The sequence below is a fragment of the Taudactylus pleione genome, unplaced genomic scaffold, assembly GCF_031769625.1.
Source record: "Taudactylus pleione unplaced genomic scaffold, aTauple2 ptg000041l, whole genome shotgun sequence".
In the NCBI taxonomy this organism is placed as follows: Eukaryota; Metazoa; Chordata; class Amphibia; order Anura; family Myobatrachidae; genus Taudactylus; species Taudactylus pleione.
The window spans coordinates 18,817,420-18,840,133 of record NW_028284443.1 but is presented as its reverse complement, the minus strand read 5'-3'; the positions used below and the strand labels follow the sequence as shown (position 1 = coordinate 18,840,133).

The following is a 22,714-nucleotide window of genomic DNA, read 5'->3' as shown; positions in this document are numbered from 1 at the left end:
AAGGGGAGAGTTCAGGAGAAGGAGAGGTATAGTTGCGTGTCATCGGCATAGAGGTGGTATTGGAGGCCGAAGGAGTTGATGAGTTCTCCTAGTGTAGAGGTGTACAGGGAGAAGAGCAGCAGGCCCAGGACAGAACCCTGCGGGACACCCAACGGGCAGGGTGGAAGGGGGGAGGTGGAGCCAGAGGCAGACACAGAGAAGGAGCGTTTGGTGAGGTAAGAGGTGAACCAGGCATGGATGGTGTTAGAAATGCCAAAGGTCTGAAGGGTGCGGAGGAGGAGAGTATGATCCAGGGTGTCGAAGGTTGCAGAGAGGTCCAGGAGGATGAGCAGAGAGAAGTGGCCCCTGGATTTGGTTGCAAGCAGGTCATTGGTGACTTTGGCCAGGGCAGTTTCAGTGAAGTGAAGTGGGCGAAAGCCAGATTGAAGAGAATCAAGGATGGAGTTGTCAGAGAGATAGCTGGTGATGCGGCTGTAGACAAGCTGCTCGAGTAGTTTGGAGGCAAAAGGGAGAAGAGAAATGGGGCGGTAATTGGCGGGTGAGGACGGGTCGAGGTTGGGTTTTTTAAGAATAGGTTTGACAAGAGCATGTTTGAATGATGCCGGTGGGGAGCGATAAGTTGAAAAGGTGAGCAAGGTGGGAACAGGCGGTGGAGGAGAGGGAGCATAGAAGGCAAGAAGGGAGGGGGTCAAGGGGGCAGGTGGAGAGGGGAGTGGACCTCGACACCCGTGGTGGAGCTGAAGGAGCACAAGGTGGGGTGGCTGGGAGGTACGGATGGTGCGGGAGGTGGGGTTACAGCAAAGAGTTTGAAGGAAATACTGTTACAAATTGCCTCAATTTTGGAAAAGAAGAAGGAGGCAAAGTCAAATGCAGTGAGGGAGGATGGGAGGGGTGGAGGGGGACGGACGAAGGAGAGTGTTGAAAGTACCAATGAGGCGGCAGGGATTGGAGGACTGAGAGGATATGAGCGACTGGAAGAAGGATTCCTTGGTGAGGCAGAGGGCTGAGCTGTAGGAAGAGAGGACAAACTTGAAGGAAGTGAGCGAGATTTCCTCCTGAGGTGCTCAGCTGCACTTTTGGAGAAAAAGGGTCAGTTTGGAGTGCCTGGGTTGGGGTTTGGACTGACGGAGGGGGACAGAGGAGGTGGGGGCAATGGAGTCAAGTGCAGAAGTGAGGGTGATGTTGTAGAAGGAGGCTGCCTGGTTAGGGCAGGCCATGATTCATAGAGGAGAGAGGAGAGTATCAAGTGATGAAGACAGGACAGCAGGGTCGAGAGTCTTACGTCTGGTGATTGTGGCTTTGGGTGAGGGGAGGAGTGGAGGAGTTGGGAGAAGTCGGAGAAGTTACACAGATGGTTGAAAACAAGGTCAAGGGAGTGGCCGAGGCAGTGGAGGTCCATTGAGAAAGTCCAAAGGAGGAGGAGAGGCTAAGAAGATTGGTGGATGCAGGGTTTGTGATGTCAATAGGGATGTTAGTTACCAAGGATTATAGAGGGAAGGTCAACAGAGAGGAAGTAGGGAAGCCAGGCAGCAAAGTCGTCAAGGAATTGGGTGGGGGATGGTAGATGACTGCAACACGGAGATGAATGGGGTAGAAGAGATGGATAGGGTGTACCTCAAAGGTGGAGAAAGAAAGGGAGGGCTCAGGTGGGATAATGCGAAAGGTGCAGTTGGGGGATAGGAGGATGCCCACTCCGCCGCCTTGGCGGTTGTCAGGACTGACAGAGTGGGTGAAGGCGAGGCCCCCAAAGGAGAGTGCAGCAGGGGAGGCAGTGTCATGTGAGGAGAGCCAGGTTTTGGTGATGGCGAGAAGATTTAGAGAGTGAGAAATAAAGAGGCCGCAGATAGCCGGCAGTTTATTGCAGAAGGATCTGGTGTTCCAGAGAGCACAGGAGAATGGGAGGGAGTGCACGGGGATATGTGGATGAGATTGTCTGGGTTGTGGGTGAGTGCGTGTGGGCTAGATCTAAGGGGAAGATGCAAGCCGGTGGATATGGTTGGTATGGGGCAGGGGGGAGGAGGCATTGTGGCTGAATCAAGGTGGGGGGAGGGCGAAGGATGTCTAGAGAGTAAGTAGGAGGTGGGCAGGAAAGCACAACAGAGGATGCAGTTAATTAGAGGGGAGGCAGACAATTAGGAAGTGTGATATGGTGGTGAGGTAGTGGAAGAGAGTAGGTAAATAGTGTTGGAGGAATAAAAGTCAAATGATGAGTAGGAAATGATACACTAGTAAGAAGTAAATTTAGATAGGGTAATCATGTGTATATAAAGCAAAATGAGATTGTTTGGGATGTGCATTCAGAGTTTCTCAAACACTGAAATTTCAATGCAAGAAGCTGCAGCTGAGGAGAAATAGGGTCACTTCCAGTGCCATGTTATCAGCTAATATTAATACCTGCTCAGTATCCCCCCTGAACAAGATGCCTGTCCTACTATATTCCTTTTCTGTTTATAGCTCCCATTAAATTTATTTTAACCGTTGTCCTAAATACATTTTGTAGTTCTGCTGGAGTGTATTCAGAACCAATAGACTACCTCATGCCGCCAAAATATGCTGCTCACAGATACTATGGCCACTTAAATGTAGGAGTTTGTAAGCTTAGGTTGTTAGGATCTCACATACTGAAATAGTTTCTGTGACCTTTTTTACATATTACCTTTTTTATGTTTTTGGTTTTTTTTAACTGCTCCCCCTCAAAAAAATATAGTTTTTGTGTATATCTTGTCCACTTTTATATAAATACAGCCCATCTTAATGTATGTTGTATGTCTACTAGGTTGGCTTTTTCCATAGTAACTACTCCCTTTTGCAATATTTTTGTAATACCTGCTCTAGTCCCTCCTCCCAAATCAATAAATCAGGAACTAATATTTGCATAGTCAGTCACTGTGAAGTACACCATTTCTGCTAGCTTATTTGAATGCACAAGTGCAAAGGCTACTTTCCGTTCATTGCTGTGCAAAATGTAAGAAAGGGGATGTCTCCTTTTCATTGTGGCTTTGGTGACAAAGGAATTCCTATTTGAATTACTCTACTGCTTTATCCAAGCCCCCTCCTAGCCTTTGGTTAACAGCAGTCGGTCATTGCAGTGTCCTGACGTCATTCAGTGTGTGCATAAGCTGTGCTATTGTTTTACGGAGAGCAGGGCTGTGGACTACTGCAGTATCTGGTTTCTGCTACCTATTTCTGCCTCGCTGCATCATAGAAAAGACACATTGGCCTATGCTTGCCAATTGGACTGAAATAGCAGCTCATGATTTTTTTTTTTTCTCTTCTCTCTCCGTCAAGAGGGGTCTTTCAGTCTCAGTGAGAGTGTTCTGCAGCCTTCAGCTTTAGAGAAAGGTATTTGGCAGCTGGATAGCTGGGACTGCATTGTCTGGCTTCATGATCCCTGCTGTGTAAAAGCCCCATATATTTCATCCCTCATTTTATTCTAATTTATTTAACTCTGATCTGGGGCCAGCCATGTTTGGTACAGAATCCTCATGTAAGTATATGCAGCTCAATGTTATTCCTATGATTATTTTTGTATGTATTTATTTGACTTTTATTATTATTTTTAAATGCTTAAATCTGGGCTATGGTTAACTTGCATTTCATTGCATAGGATGTATTGTATGTTATATACTGCATTTCTGCTAGTCTCTTTGCATGCTTAAATGTAGTCGGGCAGCTTCCATCCTTCTCTGGCTGCATCAGAGTATGGAAGAGGAGAGCTCCAGCTTACCCGCAATGTACTGACACTGAGAACATGTCAGTGATTCCTCAGAGCCAGTAATAGACACATTATTCGGTATTTTTCTACAGAAATGCTCTCTGTGAGGCAGTGTTTGTCCCTGTTGGGAGGGCTATAGGATGAGAATACTACTGGGCTCTAGGGGAAATAACAGGGTTGATCTTGACACATGACTAGAAATCACTGATTGACAGAAGAATCTCTTAAGCTGGGATTTTCTAGACCCATTAGTAATAAAAAATGATTGTGTTGAAATTGCACAGTGGTCATTTTTTTTTTAAATAATACATATATAATGTAAGTTCACCTTTATTGATTGAAGCCAGACTTCACTATATTGAGATATTGAAGTCTGGCTGAAATAGACAAACAATGCAGCGAATGTATTAAGAGTCCACCTTTGCTTTATATTCAGCCCTATAAAGCGTAAGTACACTGCTCTCCTACATTGAAAAAAAAAAAAAAAGCTTATCCTTTATGAAACTTTTTGACACGTGTTTTTGTTGCACATCTTGTACCATCTTTGTATTGTGTACCCATATGTATTCAGAGGGTGTGTGCAAGGTGTGCGCCTTTCTGCAAATCACAATGCATCCACCAAAACTCTTCTAATAATGAGGACTTAGGACCTGATTCAACAAGGAACGCACAGGAGAGAACGCACGCACTCAGGCGATGTTTTTGCACTGCGTATGCATCACACTGCGCGTGCGCGAACTAGTCAGTGCGATCGGGTTAGGGTACGCAGACTACACGCAGTGTGCACACAGACCCCTCTGATGTTGATAGACAGACAGGTAGTGCCGTGTGTGGGTGGTGACATGGAGTGTTCAGGCGAATGCAGGCGTTATAGGGGCGTGCATAAATAAGGCAGTGCGGCGGCATACGCAGCTATACACAGGAAGTGGCCAAAATCCTCTGGCAGGTCAGGTCAACCACTATTATGCTAATGGGTCTGATGGTTCTCGATGTTACCGATGTTTACACTATCTTGTGTGCTAATCAGGCTGTGAGTAAAGGGAGATGGGCAAGTAAAAGGAGTATGGGGCTGGGCGTCTGCAGCTTGTGCTGCGGTTTCCGTGCGTATGCATTTATTAGCATATTCTCACAGCGGATGGGCGCGTGCGTCTGCATCTATGCGTTCCTTGCAGAATCAGGCCCTTAAAGTCTGACATGGTGCTACAAGGAGACAAACGGGTGCCCAAAGTCTATTGTGTTACTGAAAAGGGAAGTCTGGGGCTGATCGGTGAACTTTTAGTGCTTTGACCTCGCCGCATACCTGTCACATTTTACCGGTATATGATCCAAGCCATTACCTGCTTATGCTATATATGACTATATATACATTTAATGATTAAAAAACAAAGACACTGCAGAATTTATTAAATGTAAACAATGATATAGGTTAGTTGACATAAGTTTGCATAAACAAGCATAGGGTTTTCTCTGTAACGGATTTGCTGATACTGCTTGTGACTGTTAACCCATGTTGTTACAAGTAGACTTTTTAGTGTGATGCATTTAAATCAATATTAGTTTCTGCCGATCAGTAGTAGTTGGTAGTAGTAGTTTATTTTTCATAGTATGAAATCTCCTGGCCACACTTGCTTATCATTGATGGTATTGTGTTACTGAATGATCAATCTGTGTATTTTCTTTATGATCCTATATCCATCCAGGTGTGAGAAATAGTATTATTATATATTTAATGTACTGCTTTTGGTGATTAGTTTTGTACATGCTGAGAGCGGATAGATCAGAAGACACTGTAGCATTGTCTGCATATGGCCACCATGATTGCATTACATGTGCAGGAGAATCTGTTGAACATTAATTCTGAATGATTCCATTGACAGTGACTTGCCATGCTTTGTACCATATCTTGCAAAAGGGTGGTGTTCCCTTTATCTTCTGCACATGCTTTACTGGTAAAGCAACAGACATACTATCTGTTTGCTCTCAGCTGCTAGCTGCTTTTGTTTCCATGGCTACCAGACTCCAAATAAAGAGGAGGGGGTTCGTGTGCTCCTTGTTGCACAGCAGCAGATAGCAATAAACTGGACTAGTGCTGAAGTCCATTACCTGCCATTTTGATTTGGTTTCTAAAGGCACAGGAGGCAAATGAAAGAGATGGTTGAGTAGTGTTCTGTTAAAGCATCGACATTTGCGATTTGTGTCCAAATGTGATATCGCTACTTATTGTAGGCTTTCTCTTACTTTATTTTTTGCCTTTTTTTAACATTTTAATTTGCTCACTTTTTTTTCCTTTGGGTGTATACACTATAAAATGGTTAAATGGAGTAATTTAGTTTGTTACATAACACAATGTAAGTAACATTGGCAGTTTTCTGTCTTCCTCTGCTCAGTTGCCCAATATTGCTGAGGTATCAGTTAATAAGTTATACTAGAAACTAGTTGTTGGCCATGGCTTTGCCCACGATGAAATAGTTTCTGCCATAAGTTTTTTATTTGAGATGTTCTAGTTGTATTGCTTTGCATAGGGTCCCTGTCGCGGGAGTGGCCCATGTAACCAGAAGCGCTATACAGACTGGTAGCAGCAGCGCCTTCACCCACCACTCACAGCTATGTCGCTGTGTGCCCTGTGCACAGACTGCTATGTTTCTTACCCTATCCAAGTAAACACGGGCCCAAAGCACCTCTTCCCCATCCCTTACCAGCCGCGCACATGGTGCCACACCTATCTCTTGCATTGATGTCAATAAATTTTGTTTTTGCTATAGTTCAGCTTTGACTTGACGGATCGAAATGAAACAAAGTGCAGGATATTTCTAGGAGTTTCCACTACTACTGCAGTTTTGATGAAAATCGGTTTAGTAGTTTTTGCGCCAACTTGGAACAACTGACACAATGTTCTTATTATATTAGTTTGTGTGTGTGTGTGTATATATATATATATATATATATATTTAAATGCAGCATGTTGTAGCTACATTATGTCACAAATTGTAAAACTGTTTAGTTAAGGTACCGGTTGGTAGTGTAAAGTGTTTATATAGATTTCTAGACATCTTGTTTTTTATATAACATTTTCTTTTTTGTATTATAAGTGTAGATCTTTTTTTTTTCATTCCTTGCTCCAAAATCAGCAGCTTCTGTCTGTGGTAACATCATTTGCATCATCCAATTGGCTCATCAGGCAGAATCTTGAAAGAGAGAGAATACTTTGCTCTCTAGTAGAAATGAGCCGCAGTTTTAAAAATTGTGAGCGTTTCTTCAGTGGAATGTGTCCTTCAGTGTTCTCAAACCTATCCTGACTACACCACATAGCTGAACGGCTGTTAAAGCTTTATTCACAGTAAATAAATTCAGCATAATGCAAATTTACAATTACAATGTGGATTGGCATTCCACAAATTGAGAGGGCAAAAATGGAACTCAAAAGTTGTGTTACTGGAATCACGCTGCAAAACAGTCTGATCTGTGCGAAACTCAATGACACAATTGTTTCCTGATTTTGCTCATCTCTGCTACATATATGGTCTTCCCTAGTGGACAGGCATTACTGTGTAACCAACAAATTCATAACTTTTCCAGAAGAGTTCCATTTACACAGGACTCACATTGCCAATTATTTGTGATTGATTGTTAAGCTTGGCCCGTGCTGGATTTCTCACTAGGCACATGAGGTTCTTGTCTAGGGGAGGCATAGCGGTCCACCTGCATCAGCGCTTTCCATTGCCCCAATAGAGCTGCTGCTATTTGGATTAGGGATGAGCCATTTGGATTCAGTTCTCAAAATGAGGCAAAATATAATTTTCTCAGAAGTGTTGAATCTCCCGTGCTTTGGATTTGTATAAGTCCATACCGTGTGTTTTCAGTCACCATTATACACAGATGAGTGCATTGAGAGGGTTGTGAGCTGTAGTTGTACTTTAACAGAGAGTTGCAGTGGGTGGAAAAAGTGAAGCTGCACTTAGAATTGTTTTTCACAAGGGAATCTTTATCATCTACACTTCAGTATATATTGTTAATTAGAGGCAGAAACAGTACAGTGATTGCAAGCTTAGCTGACCAGTCTTTTTTAATTAATTTTAGATATTTAAAGGGACAACTGTTTTTCTTGGAGAGGAAGAATCTATTACTGTTTTTACTGGATCTGGTGTCCCAGTTAGCTGCACCTTAAAATAATAAAAGTGGAAAAATATATATTTTTTTCTGGTTTAAAAAGTTTTTAATAAAATTGCATGGTAAAGGTCACATTCCCTCATTTCCATATCTTATACGTTCACTTGTGTGTGATCACCGTTACAAGTGCAAGTACAGTATCTTTACTTATGTTCTGCTGTAAATCAATCAGTAACCAGTCTATAGTAGAACAGGAGCATCCCAGTACTAGTGCTGGCAGTTATAGCACTTCTTCATCTACTTTTACAAATGGTGAAGGGGTAAGAAGAAGGTGTAAAGGTGCGTATCCACTAGCAGATATAGGAACGACAGTACAATTACAACATTGTAATCGTACAGTCTTTCCTCATAAATGTGCAGTGCCTACAATGATTAGTCATTCAGTGCAGGCACCCTCCCTCATCCCCGAACATGCCCTGTCTGTCATTATCGGCAGATTGACCTGCATGTTCAAGGGTTGATTGATGTCGGAAACGACCAGCAGGAGCGCGCATCGCTGGTCGTTTACGACATTATAGTGCACTATTTATGCACGATTAATGAGCGATTGAACGATTACGATGTCGTAATTGTTCAGTCGCTCATTTAAATCGCCTAGTGGATACGCGGCATAAGAAAGGGCACTCCAATTATGTTTGACAATCTTTAAGAAATCATCACCTCGAACTATAAACAGAAAAGTTACTGTTGAAAAAAAAGTAACTGCTAACATGCCATACACATCCATATAATGGATTAGACACAGACATTGAGAATACTACTTTGGAAGTACAACAGGATGAGCAGGATAATTGTGTATCTCCACTAATGAGGATGATGATGAATATATTGGATAAGAACAAGTTGATAAAATTCAGATAATGTTGTTTGTGTTGAAGTCCGTCACCAGCGGCAGCAGCTCTTGCCAGTGATAACAAGAAACGCATTCACATGAGACCAAAAAAGCCACATCGTCCGTGTGGACATATTTTTACACAAATCTTGACAACATTTTCCAAGGTATTTGTGCCATCTGTAGTGCTTAAAGTAAGTAAAGGTAGGGGCGTCAAACATCTAAGGATCTCTTCACTGTTACATCATTTGCTGAAAGTTTATTCAAGTACATAGAAATCTTGGAAATTATATATATATATATAACAGTCCAGCATCAGCTTTTATTTATTGCTGTGCTTTTACTGGGTGTTTTGGGCTTGAATCAAACTTGTATGAATACAGATGTGTCCTTTGCAGTCGCTCCAAATAGCCCCTCTTAGGTCCCGTGAAATTGCTAGCACCAGGTGTCTTTTTTTTTGCTGAAAATGTGTTAAGTCGCAATGCGATGCAAATAAGACGCACCAGCAGACTACTGATTAATTTGATATGAGACTCCTGTATATCTGCGTATATCTCTGAATCTGTATACGAAGTGCTACAATGTAGCGGCCGCAGCTTTTTCATTCCAAGTTCCGTTGTGGTTCATATACAGACTCAGGTGAGACTAGATGTATGAGGCACATTTGTACAAAGCAAAACTTCTGACCAAATAAATACAAGGTTACAAGTCTCCACACGATTATCACCACTATTCTTCCGTACAATGAATGTGTATAGTGATGGTGACAATAAGAATATGTGTAAACTATTATGGGATATAAAGAAGTTACCTGATTATTTCAGCCAAGCTGAATTTATGGAAATACTAATATGCGCCCTCAGGAAATGAGACTTTTATATTCCACCCTAATTGATTATGATGAATACAGATCGTCTGAGTTGTTAATTTCAGTTATTCTTCCTTCAGTAGATGTTGAAGTATCAGCTCTAGCTTATTAACTATCTTCTGGAGGTTACGGCAGTAACATACATCGCATTCTGCACAGCCAATTGTTGTCACAGGTGTTGATGCTCTGTATCTTGCAAGACCATCCATCCCCAGCTTTTTATCCAGGCATATAGGCTCCATTTCCTGCATTTTCTTCACAGACAAATAGAGTATGTAACATCAATTACAGCCTGAGCTGTGGTAGACACATCAGCCCCCACTAATATAGCATGTAATACATAGTTAGTCATGTAATTGTTTGTAGTAGCAAGTAAGAGCAATCCGTTGCAAAAGTTGTAACTCTGTAATGTATAGTTCACACAATAATCCTGGAAAACCCACTTAAACTTCTGCAATCATGCATTTCTGGGGAAATCTCCCATTTACAAGATTGCATAGTGATCCTTTTTAGTGGCCATTGTACAACTGTGTTTAATGTTTGAATCTGTAAAATATTAGGCCAGACTTGATTCAGGTTAACAAGTGTTTGCATGGACAGCTATTAGCTTAGTGCAGACATTGGTACCTATACAGTGTGTGTGTGTGTGTGTGTGTGTGTGTGTGTGTGTGTGTGTGTGTATAATATGACAAAAAGGTGGAGAGAGAGCGCCTCCTTGTGCAGTATTTTAAATTCGTGGTAGCCTCCACCAAGTGTGAACACCCCTATATGAATGGGGGTGTACCTTAATAAGTGGAATACACCACTTTTGTATCAGCATAAATGACCATATAGATCCTTGGACCCAAATCCTGTGAACAGCCCGGTATCAATTCTCCATCTGTAAGTAGTGGTTACTGTACTCCGTTGGCCTCTGTAATAAGCGCTGTATATGATATATACTGTATATATAGCGCCTTACCATAATATCCCTTTAAACCGGGACACATGAATTACGCAGCTTCTGTAGCTGATTAAAACCAGCTAAAATGCAGTCAGCCAGGCACAGCGCTCTCTCTCCACCTTTTTGTCTTATAGGATAATACGCTGTCTGAACAACAGTATTTGGGAGAAGGAGCTGCCACCCTTAAGACTTGGGAAGTGCGTCAACTGATGACCATTTAGACTTTGAACTGAGACTAAGCGCCGTTACCACTTTCTTTTAATAAATAAATATATATATATATATATATATATATAATATAATTTTTTGCTGGCAGATTATGAAGAATGTTCGTGTCTTTTGTGTTTTTAGATCCAATAAGGATCTTTGCAACTGAGACACTGGGAGTTGTTTGAAAAAGATACCTTTAGTTAGTCATTATGTCTCATTGTCTGACCTCTATACTTAACTACAATAATACAAATTATTGTGAAATACAGTCCAAATACTAGCTTGAGAACAACACCATCCATAACTGAAAATACAGAAGATTGCTTGCCTGGGTCCTGGCATTGAGTCCAACAGGCACCTAGCATAGCTTCCAACTCTCCTGCTAGCAGCGTGTTGCCAGCAGTCAAAACACTACCTGTATGATTGAAAAAAAAATTTTGTTGTGATTCATAGTGGCATTCATAGTGGCCTGCGAGTTGTTTTTTTTGATGATTGAGATGAGGTGATGGCAACTCGCCTAGATAACATGCAGACCTCGCTCGACATATCATATGAAACATCTGGTGGAAATGTGTAGACGTCTGGATGATAGCAACAATTGAGGGCGCAGTTATAATCTCAGAATTAGGCATATCACTGAGTCTGTCCCTCCTCAAGGTATCATTGATGCCCTTACAGAGATATTTGATGAGATCCTGGAAAATGAGATACCCAAATAGTTTTTGACTCTGCTCCCTGGATGGCTGCAGTCCAAACATCTGAGAGACATCTGTCGACTGCACTATTGTAAAGTTAAAGAGGAGATTCTCGGTAAAGAGAGGGCCTGAAAGAAATTTAATTTATTGGGGAAAAAATCCAGATCTTCTAAGACATCTCCTGGAATACTTTGCAACAGTGACAGATTTTATGCTTTCTTACCAATTAACTTAATAAGAGGAACATCACGTTTCATGGGGGCTTTGTTTTAAGCCAACAAGTTCCCCACAATGGTAAGCAATTTATCCTTCAGGACTGAAGACTTGCCTACCTTCTGTTCCACATTTGATCTGGTACAACTCTCCATCCCTAACTGGCTGAACCCTTCTACAACCCCATCTGCACTGCTTCCCCAGAGGAACTCCTGGCAGCAAGTCAAGAACTCGGAGGCTGCCGCTACAGATTCTGGAGTTACTTGATTGACTCTGTCTTATATCACTTCTTTTTATTTTTTAAGGGTTTCCTACTTGATTTCTTTGTGTCATTTTAACTTGTGAGGCTCCTTTTTTCTGCTTCCTGTTACGTATTGTTAATCATTATATCATTGCCTGACATCTATACTTAACTACTCTTCAACCCCCCATTTTGGCAATACATTTGTCCTAGTATTTTTGATTCCATTTAGGTTTTGTTGGTTATATTTGCTGATCAACATTGATCTCAGAGACACTCATTCACTAGTACCCCTAGTTATGTCTGAATTTGCCATTTATATTGACTATAGACCCCCTTTGGGTTTCCATGGCTACGTATGTGTAATTTGCTTCTAATCTATGTTCGGAACTTCTGTTTTTTAAGTGTTTTGTTCATTTTTTTTTTGTTTCTCTTTCTGCTACTCTGCTCTATTTTTCTTCCCTTGCTTGTGGTTTCCTCACCCTCCCTTTCAAGTCATCTTCCAGATGAATTATCCATGGAAGCCCCAGGAACCTGACCAGCCGACTCTTCATTCCTGTCGCTTGGAATGGATAAGTTGATTATTCAAACAATGTTAAAGGTCTCAATATTCCAGAAAAATGTTCCCATTTATTACATACACTTTGCGGACACAGTAGCTTTTTCAGTTATTACTCTGCTGCTAATAGAGCCTTTCACTCCATGAGACTATAGCCTTCCTTTTTGGAGATGGTCCTCTGGTTAAAACTACCATTGCGCACCAATGGTTTTCTTTTGTCAATCTGTATGCCCCCAATTAGGGTCAGGCTCATAAATGTGTTAAACGGGGAAAGTGCATATACTTTGGGTCTTTCCTTTAAAAAGCCGAAGAGCATAGGTAAGGGTGCTCTTTTTTTCTAAAATTCATGCTTTGGTGGTTGCCAAATTGTCTGTTCAACAGCTGAGGTTCTCTTTTTATTTCCATGACATAGGCTTTGCTCACATCATGGCATGAAATTTTCCTACTGGCATCCCCCTTCCCCTCATACTTAGTCTTCCCTTTTTTAATTTTTTTTCAGCTTCTATAAAAAAATGTATATTATTTGTATGACAATCTCATATTATATTGCCTGATGCCTTTTTGATATTTTATGCCCATTAGTATAATTTCGGGGGGGGGGGTTTGTTTTTCTTTTTTTGTAAGTTTTTTTTCTTCTTCTTATGTTTCCATATCCGCAATGTAGTACATAATTGCACTTGTGTATATATACATGCCTTTTAAATACAAATAAAGTGTATTCAATAGACAGTATTCCTGCTATATTGTAGCCGCAGCTGCAGCAAAATGTGCATAATTAAGTGTGTTTTAGGCATGTTGACATTTCAAATGCCGGCCATGGCCTTTTAGGTGGCTATCTTGGAGGCATTTCACATTGACACACCCCTTGGGTGCTTTGTGGCATCTTCATGGCCACACAGCACAGTGAGCAAGTTGTGAGAAACTAAAAAGCTGCAACTTATGTTCATGCCCAACTCTGAATGAGGTCCTGAATGAGGTCCTAAAAGTGCACCTGGTTCTTTAGATCTATCCAAAGATGTACATTCTTTTTTTTTTACTATTCTATTTTATATTTAGCTGCACATTTGCTAGAAATCTCTCAGTGATAACAAAACCATGGTTTCTTTGTAGGTGTACAACATTATGGAGCTGAGGCAGAGTTGAACTTGCATCCTTTCTGCTAGTGTATCTCATGCAAATTTATAGTGTACATGCTCAGAGAGGTATGCACTATGGATGCATCAACTTTACAACTGAAAGGAAGAACTGGGAGAGGAAGAGGCGTTCTCATCTCAGGCACAGTATAGTAATAGCGTGTACACACAAATTCGGGCCATGCAGACCTATACGTAAGTGAATAGATGCCTGTTAGAAGGACTATATTTTGAACCTAGCAAGTAGACACGAACGATAACTTATAGTAAACCAGGCGGTTATTCTGCCAGTGCAGATGAGTGCACATCCTGAGAGGCTTACAGCTCAGGATATGTGCCAATGTACACTGTTTTTACAAACTAGTAACTTTTCAGTAATTTACAGTACACCAATTTTACTTCGACCTCTGCATCAGCCTCTATGGGGCATATTCAATTAGCCATGTTAAATTGTTTTCAGAGGTAAATGTGGCTAAATACAACTTTTTACTCGCAGCTCCTGAGCAGGTGAAAAGTTTGGGAAAATTCCTATTTTGGGTAAAAATGTCAGAACTTAGTTCAGAACCCCTAGGACAGCAAATCAGGGTTTCCCAAACTCCGCCCTTACAGTCTAGGTATTAAAGAGATCCATGCTTGAGCACTGGTGTTTTAATTAGTACCTCAGTCAATTTGATTTAACCATCAGGACTCAAGCATGGAGGTTCTTAAAACATGCTATGTAATGGTGAAGTTTCGGAAACCCTTTTATTTATGTACTACAGTATATGGGTGTGTTGTATTGATGGGACAGGTGTTTTTAGGTTTGCAAGTGGCTGTTGCAGGTATTTTTTTTTTTTAAAGAAATTAAAAATGTAAATGTCAAACCGACACATATCAACTTACATGCATGTAAATTTACAGCGTGTTAGGTGTGTTAACTTAAGCCCAAATAACTTTGCTTTTATACTTCTATACTGTTATCCAATGTTAGTTTGCACTTTTTGGGGGTATAGATTGATGTCCCCATTGTTCCCCACGCTTCTAGAAAGTAACCACGCAACCACATTTTATAATTGGTGTGGGCTGTAAGCGGCATATTGCCGTGTGATAAGCGTGTTAACTCAAGCCGCAGAAAACTAAGATTTTGCCGTGAACAATTGAATATTCCTCTGTGACTGAGGTTCTCATACTCTGTCCTCAAGGGACCCTAACAGTGCAGGTTTTAAGGATATCCATGCTTGATCACAGGTGACTTAATTAGTATCTCAGTCAATTTGATTTAACCACCTGTGCTCAACCATGGATATCTATAAAAGCTGTTGGGGTGCTTTGAGGACCGCATTTGGGAACCTCTGCCCTATGTGTCTGGCACTAAGCTAGGACAGTTTGTGTAGACTTACTAAAGTGATTATACCATACCTTCCTACCGTCCCAAATTCAGCGGAACAGTCCCACTTTTTGGGCACTCTCTTGCCGTCTCACCTCCGGATGTTTGCAATAACCCACGGGAAGGTGGGGGTCAATGTCACAGCCACCGCTCTGCTATGCAGAGAGCAGCTGTGCCGGTAAAGGTGAATGGAGGCCTATCTGAAATGAGGCCACTGCCCCTTTTCACTTTTCTTGGGGTCCCACAGCTCTTGACACCAATCAATATTTGAGACAAGAAGCTTGACAATAAAATACACTTCTATTCCTATGAACACAAATAAAGGATGTCAACCCCATGGGTATTTTAGTCCACATTGGCTCAAAAACAGCCTAATTATTATTATTATTATTATTATTATTATTATTATTATTATTATTATTATTGTGCTGCAAAATGACCACAGTGTGATCAGTTTCAAGTTTGCTTTTACTTCTTCTTACCCATCATTTTTTTTTTTTTTAATGTAACCTAATATTTGGGTTAGGGCTACTGGGTATTTTTACTATTTTATTAGGAGATATTGTAGTCCGAGTCTGGATTACTGTGATGATGTATGGCAGCAGTGAAAAATAGCCTTGTTAGCAGGAGCAAAACATTACAGAACTATTATTAGAAAACATTTAATGGAAATAGGATCCATAGATAGTCTATCTGATGATTAATAAAGAACTTTGCCCTGCCCTTGGACCAGGGCTTATTAATATTGGTAGCGGCAGATGCTAAAAGCGCTCGTTTCTTTGTAGCAGAAATAGAGAACAAGCATTGCACTCTGTAGGTCATACATATTTTATGCAAAATTCGTAACTGAAGATGCCCGTGATGCAGAAGCTAATTTGCTGAACTTGTAGTACCAGGTGTAGTTGCATGTGATTAATCTTTTTTTTTTCTAGCTCCTACTATAGAGACATATTGTAGAAGGCACAATATTAATTTATTAAAAAAATAATAAAAGCAGGAAGGTTTAATACAAACAAGATGACAAAACTCCTCTTTTAGGTCTTGGGGTGTTATTATTTTGTTCTATAATTTACCAAGTACGGTTGCCCATTCAGGGATGTCTTGGCAATGGTGCATACACATGGTCAGATTTTCTTTCAGATTTGAACGATAACGATTTTAAAAATCGTTCATATCTGAAAGAAAATCTGACGTGTACCTACAACGATGAACGATGCGCGTTCCCGTTTGTCAGATAACGATATCTGACATCTGATGTGTTTGCAGTCAGATTTGGACGATCTCATTCATTTTAATACTGTCTGAAATCGTTCAATCGTTGTAAAATCGTTGGTAAAAATCGTTCATCTGACATATCTGACCATGTGTATGCACCATAACATGGAGATTTTGCTGAATTAGACGCTTTTAAATTACAGACAGACCATTTATTTTAGTAGCAAGCAGATAATTCATAATAGTCCAAGCCTTGTTGAAGTTTAGATGTTTTTATTATGGGTCAAACCCTGTTTGTTCCTCATCATCAAACATCTCATCACCTGTCACTTTCTGGTTTAGGGTCTTCTGTATATTTGTATTTAGCTTTATTAACAACTTAACAAAAACATATAGCCTACAATAAGGTACAAGAGACAAATGAATATTCCTTGGGTTAGTCCCTTATTGTTTTTGAGTTCTTAACGCTTTGATCTTAGTATTAATTTCGTCAAAGTATCAGCTATCATCTTATCAATCTTGCTGCATAAAAACACAATTAGGTCACATCCCACAAGGTTACAAAGGTAATTGTGTCTAACATTAATATTCTTTCTTCTAGCATGGATCTTCTCACTATTTTTAAGCTTGAAATCCCCTTGGTTATGTTTATATATCAATCTAAAGCCTTGTATCCACTTGCTGATTAAACAGAGCGCTTACGACATCGTAATTGTTCAATCGCTCATTAATCTGGCATGAAAATGTCAAACGACCAGCGATGCGCGTTCCCGCTGGACGTTTTCGACATCAATCATCACCTGAACATGCCGGTCAATCTGCCGATAACAACAGATTGGGCACGTTCGGGGATGAGGGAGGGTGCCTGCACAGAATGACATATCGTTCAGTGTGAACACCTACAGGATGAGGAACGACTGAATGATTAAGATGTCATAATCGTACTGACGTTACCCCATTGCCTAATGGATATGCACCTTTAGATGCAATAAAGCTGGCACAACCAAATAATTTATACATTCGCATAAATTGCTATAAAATATGTAACTCTGTATGAAAATGCAAGTGACCCTTGCTTCTACTGGACCTTCAGTTAACGTGCTGTCACTATCCCCTTTTACACACAGACCTTAGTCTGAAGATGCCAGCAAACACTACGTTTCTGTCATACCAAGCTGGCAGAATTGTTCTGATTGTAGCACTCCTGTGAGTAGAAAGTTCCTGTCTTTGTTTCTCTGATTCTGGTGTCCTATGTAGTATATCACTTAGTGATTTATTTGTATACCTTGTGAGCTATTGTTACCCCTTGTCTCTGTGTAGCAGGTAATGATGTGCAGGAGTAGACCGCTCCCCCCTCCTTGCTGATGCATTCCTCTACCCTGGCTAGCTTATGGGTGTGAGCAATTAGTGACTAAGGGGAGACAGATGATGATATGTGGTGGTTGTGCAGTGCAAATATAATACGTTGGGCACCAGATCATCTCTATTCCAAAATATGTTCTCTTTATTAAACAACCCCTCCAGCACATTACTTAGCTGCACAACGATGAATGTACTAGGTGTGCACTCAACTTGTATCCTTTTATTACACTTAACTCTCCCTCTGCAGCTCTCCTCACTGGGCTTTATAGAAGTCTGCCTTTCTTTACTATGGGGGAGATGTATCAAGCAGTGTTAAAAGTAGAGAAGTGAACCAGTTAAGTTGTCCATAGAAAAGAGAGACTGCTTCTGATTGGTATGCAGTTTAATTACCGGCGGCTGGCCGGCGGAATCTCGAAAATAGAATCCCGACCCGGGACTAAAGATAGGCATCAAAATCCCGACTCCTATCTTTAGCCCCACGTCGAAATCCTGACAGCCGGGATCCCGAACAAAGGTAAGCGGGGACAGGTTAACGTTAGCCGCCGGGGTGGGTGGGTTTGGCACCCCACAGGATTGTTAGGGTTAGGCACCCTCGGAGGGAGGTTAGATTTAGGCAACCCCCCCCCCCTGGGAGGGTTAGGTTTAGGGTGCAGGGAGGATGGGTTAGGTTTAGGCACCCCCGGGGGGACTTGGGGTTAGGCACCACCCTGGGAGTTTTAGGGTTAGGCACCACCAAGGGAGGGTTAGGGGGGAGACTTACCAGCCGCAGTCGGGATTGTAGCTGATTGGGCTTTTGGCGTCCGTATGAGAACCGCTGGCTATTCAGACATCGGTATTTTATACCGATTCCTTCTGATTGGATGACCATCTATTAAGTAAGGAGGCATCAAGGGCCTGATTCAGACCCGCTCGCAAGCGGGTCGATGGCCGGGCAGTGCGCACGCGCAGTTTGCGCAAGCCCCGTAGTGAGTGAAAAATTCTATGTTGATCGACAGCTCGCCCCGTTTTGTAGCCGGGGTGGGGGGGTGGCTGGACAAACGGAGGTGTTCCTGAAGGAACGCCTGCCGTTTGTGGGTGGCCCTACTGACATCACCTGTGATGTCATTAGTGAGCTTCCGGCTCTATTAGAGCCGGAAGCTCACTGGGGCTTGCGTTAGAAGAGACCCTACCACAAGGATCTTGTCGCAAGCCCGATGGGAAATAAACTTTTAGGCTTTTTGATCTTTCTCAATCAAATCATCTGGGAGTGGCACAGGCCTGGCCTCTTTTGTATATTTCCACAGTAACTATTTTTTTTTTACTGTTTTATCCGTAAGCAAAGAATCTTTTACTGTTATGGTGCATACACAGGGGGCGATTAAAATGCTCGATATGAATGATAATATCTATCATATCGTTATCGTTCATATCGTGCATTTTTTGGTCCCTTCCAACCCACCAACGACCTGCGATACGCGGGCACGCATGGACGATAACCGTATCGTCCATCGCCCGTGTATGCAGGCCAACCTGGTCGATATCGACCAGGTTACTATAGGGACATGGCTGGTGGTTTGCTGGTGTGCTGGATGATCGATAAAGATCATCCAGCACATCCGGGAGATTGTTCAGCGATATTGTTATCACTGACGGTCGTCCCGTGTGTATGCACCATTAGTGATGTGGCTCGTGGCATTAGGACATCTACTAGTAGAAGCACCATCTCCACCAAAATTGGAAAAACATTTTCGTTCATGGCTGCAGGAAGAGGGACGTGAATTTGAGGATAAATCAGAATCTGCAACATCTGTAATTGTTGTTTATCATCGGCCCTCCTGCTAATCTCCCTCCTCCGCAGTTTCACACAACAGCGGGGTTCAGCCGGTGTAAGACACTGATCATGGAGTCATGAGAATAATGACTGTACAGAGCATCATCCAGGAGGGTAAGGAGCGAATTAGCTCCAGGTGCAGATCTACAATGACTAATCATTCTGATTGGCCATTGTGACCTTCATTTGATTACTATTACATTTTCTTAAACGTCTCACTTTAGCTCATGGTCCAAACAACCTATCAGCGGAAGATAAATACAGGACATTACCCAGACATGTTGCAGTTAAAGCGGGTTATTTTGTTTCAATATAAAACAAATACAGCATTGCAGATCTCCGCTAACTGCCAGCTACTAGTTTTTTTTTTTGTTTTTTGTTTTTTTTTCTTTTTTCCTTTTCTTTTACATTTACACATGATACACATGAATAATCACAATTTTAACACAGGAGGGGCTCTGATTTTGATCCATCTACTATTCAGTCTGGAGGTTCATCTATATCTGGCAGCTGTTGGTGTACACTCAGAGAGACAAAACTCTCTACTGTTTTCAGTAGATTGCTGGAAGCATACAGCAGCATCGTTGGGCCCCTAGACAAGTTTTGTATGGGTTCTGCTCTGGGGTGTGGTATGAAAAATCACCTTTCAGAATGTTAACATGGACGTTTGGTCGACAAAATTTTTTATTGTGGCCAGCATGTTTGTATACTTTATTGCATATTTTAGCCTAACCCCTAATCCTAACTCGGGGCCTGATTCAGACCCGCTCCTATGGGAACGCCTACCGTCTGGGGCCGGCCCCACTGACATCACAAGTGATGTCAGTGGGAGTGCTTTTGGCTCTGATAGAGCCAAAAGCACTCCAGGGCTTGCGGCAGACGAGACCCTACCACAAGGGTCTCATCGCAAGCCCGATGGTCTTGACCATCGTGACCATCTTTTTGGCCATTCGCTATAGCTGTGGGTGGTCACCCACAGCTATGCGAGCGGCCAGGAGGCCGCTCTAATATTCAGAGGGACGGCCCTGATTCAGAGCGAGCGCTCTGTCAGAGCGTCCGGCTCTGAATCAGGGCCTCTAAACCTAATCCTAAACCTACAAATAACAATGTACTGTCGACATTCTGGTGACGCAGTATTAAATATGAATTTTCTAGGGTCAGACACTCCAAAACTCCACTTGTGAAACTCCAGTCTATGTGATTGAAAGCATTCTTGGCATCAGTAAAGAGGAATATCATAGGGACAGATGTGCTAGATGCATGGTGAATTAAATCAATTACCCTTGTGGTATTGTCTCTTGTCTCCCTCCTGGGCACAGAACCCACCTGGTCAAAGTGAATCAGTGTTGAGAGGAGAAACTTTTAACAGTTAGCTGTAAGTTTAGCGAATAATTTCACTTCCACTTTAAGTTAAGAAATGAGGCGATTAGTTCCTTGCCATCCTTCAAAATTACTGTGATATGGGTAGTAAGGGACTGGTCTGAGCAGGACTTCCGATACCATATTTAAAGCTTGGAGAAGAATCCGGAGGAGTGCGTCCTGAAATTTTAAGTGGGCCAGGTGGTTTGCCTGAGAGGGTTGACTTAAGTGCATCAAACAGCTCTGGTTCCATGAAGGGGGAGGCCAAGTCCTGTGTCACTGCCTCAGGAAATCACATTTTTCATGCAACTGTTGGATCTTCTCCCTGTGAGAGCCTCCTGAGGAGTGCATAAAGTAAAAGGACTGAAAGTCTTTTGCTATGCGCCTATCTGTAAATTCTATTACACCAGTGTCATCCCTAATGTACAGTGATCTCTGGGCTCTTAGGGCTCTCGCCAACATTTTACAGGGCCAGTTGCTACATTGAAAGTACCTGCCGCAGTGCAGCCGAACCCGGCATTCACTTACTGGGTCCGGCAGCGCTGAGGTCCTGGTCAGAAAATGACAGCGAACGGGAAGCCCCCGAAGCCCGCTGCCAGCTCCTCTCCCTCCTCTCCGGCGGCTACAGCATACAGGCGGCCGCGGCTCCCATAGGGGCGCGCACACTGCTCTGTTTAACATTTAATGGGCCAGGCGCTGTAATACTGGAAATTTGATTGGCGCCAGAATTGAACCTTGATCTATATAAGGAAGTTCCTGGGAGCACTCCAGTGCCAGAGTATAGGCTTAGACCTTGCTCCAGCGTACCTGATCTTGTTATATTGTCTACCTGTTCCTGACCTTGGCTATTCTTTGCAATCAGTTTCCCTCTGATCCCCTGGTACTGCGTTTGGTGACTCCTGGTTCAACTTCGGCTTCCATGTGACCTGATTCTGCTTTCTCCCTGGTACTACGCTGTCCATTTGCGCTGCATTGCATACTTCTAGCTCAACTCCAGCACCTGTACAAAGGAACCTGGGCAGAGGGCTGCGACCTACATGTCAGGTGCAGCCAAGTCCATACCTCCTTGTGGGGGTCCCTGGTGAATACCACTGTCACGTTAGACTCTGCGCCTCTGTTCTGGGTCTTCGCCATTCCAGAGTACGGGCCAACATTCATTACCCATCCATGAGATGTGACAGTACCTATTCCTGCAACATCAATACGCCCTCTTGACCCCATCATTAAGTAATCTATTCAAAGTTGAATGGACAGACTGGAGCTCCACTATGGTGTCAGGGACCAGTGTACGTTTGAGAGCGTTTTAAAACATGAATTTGAGCAGAATAGGAGTCCCTATATTCGGGTTTCTGCAATTCAAGGAATACATTTTTCCCTCACGACACACTTATGAGCCTCCCACATAGTAATGGTAGAAACGTCACCAGTGTCATTAAGAGAGCCTGATATAGCTGTCTCAAGTTTTCCTTTACAGTATGTGTCTTGGATAAGTTGTTCATTAAATTTAAAGTGCCTGTGACTAGGTGGGGGTGGGGGGTATTGTACATGCAGCTTAAGAAAAATAGGTACATGGTCTGAATCCGTTTTCTGCTCGATTTTTAAATTAGTCGATTAACAAGTACAAAAGGTTTTGGTCAATCAGAAAGTAATCTATGCGTGAACTTGCTGGAGATGGTGTAGGGTGCTCAGAGAGAGATCCTGGAAAATTTTAATGGGATGACCATTAAATTCAATGTACCCAGACCTCCTGGCCTCCTGAAGGATTTCTCCATGACAGTGTAGTAATGGAGCCTGCAGTTGATGTCACGGGGTTTCTTCCGGGGTATACCGCTATTGCGCAATGCTATCAAAGTGCTTTTTAGAGTCCAGATCAGCACCCAGAAGGTCATTGAAGTTTGTAGTTCGCGCATAAATAATACCTGGAGACGAGAGATCCACATGAACACCTCTAATCCTCAATTATTCCTGCCCCCCTATATTGTCAAAGTGCCTGCAAGTTTCAGTCAAATATTTTGACTGGTTAGAG

At 42.3% G+C, this 22,714-nt stretch overlaps 1 protein-coding gene across 3 annotated transcripts in view; it reads left to right on the top strand.

Moving 5' to 3' along the window:
- ST7 (suppression of tumorigenicity 7) overlaps window positions 1-22,714 on the top strand; it is a 122,915-nt gene that overhangs the window by 26,279 nt on the left and 73,922 nt on the right. The window contains exon 1 of one of the 3 annotated variants that reach the window (XM_088456250.1): window positions 3,121-3,487. The exons of the other annotated variants lie outside the window; for them this stretch is intronic. Coding sequence (XP_088312376.1) covers window positions 3,466-3,487 — 22 coding nt within the window. The 5' untranslated portion in view covers window positions 3,121-3,465. Of the gene's footprint in view, window positions 1-3,120; window positions 3,488-22,714 lie in introns of those variants that run through there. 3 annotated transcript variants of the gene reach the window in all.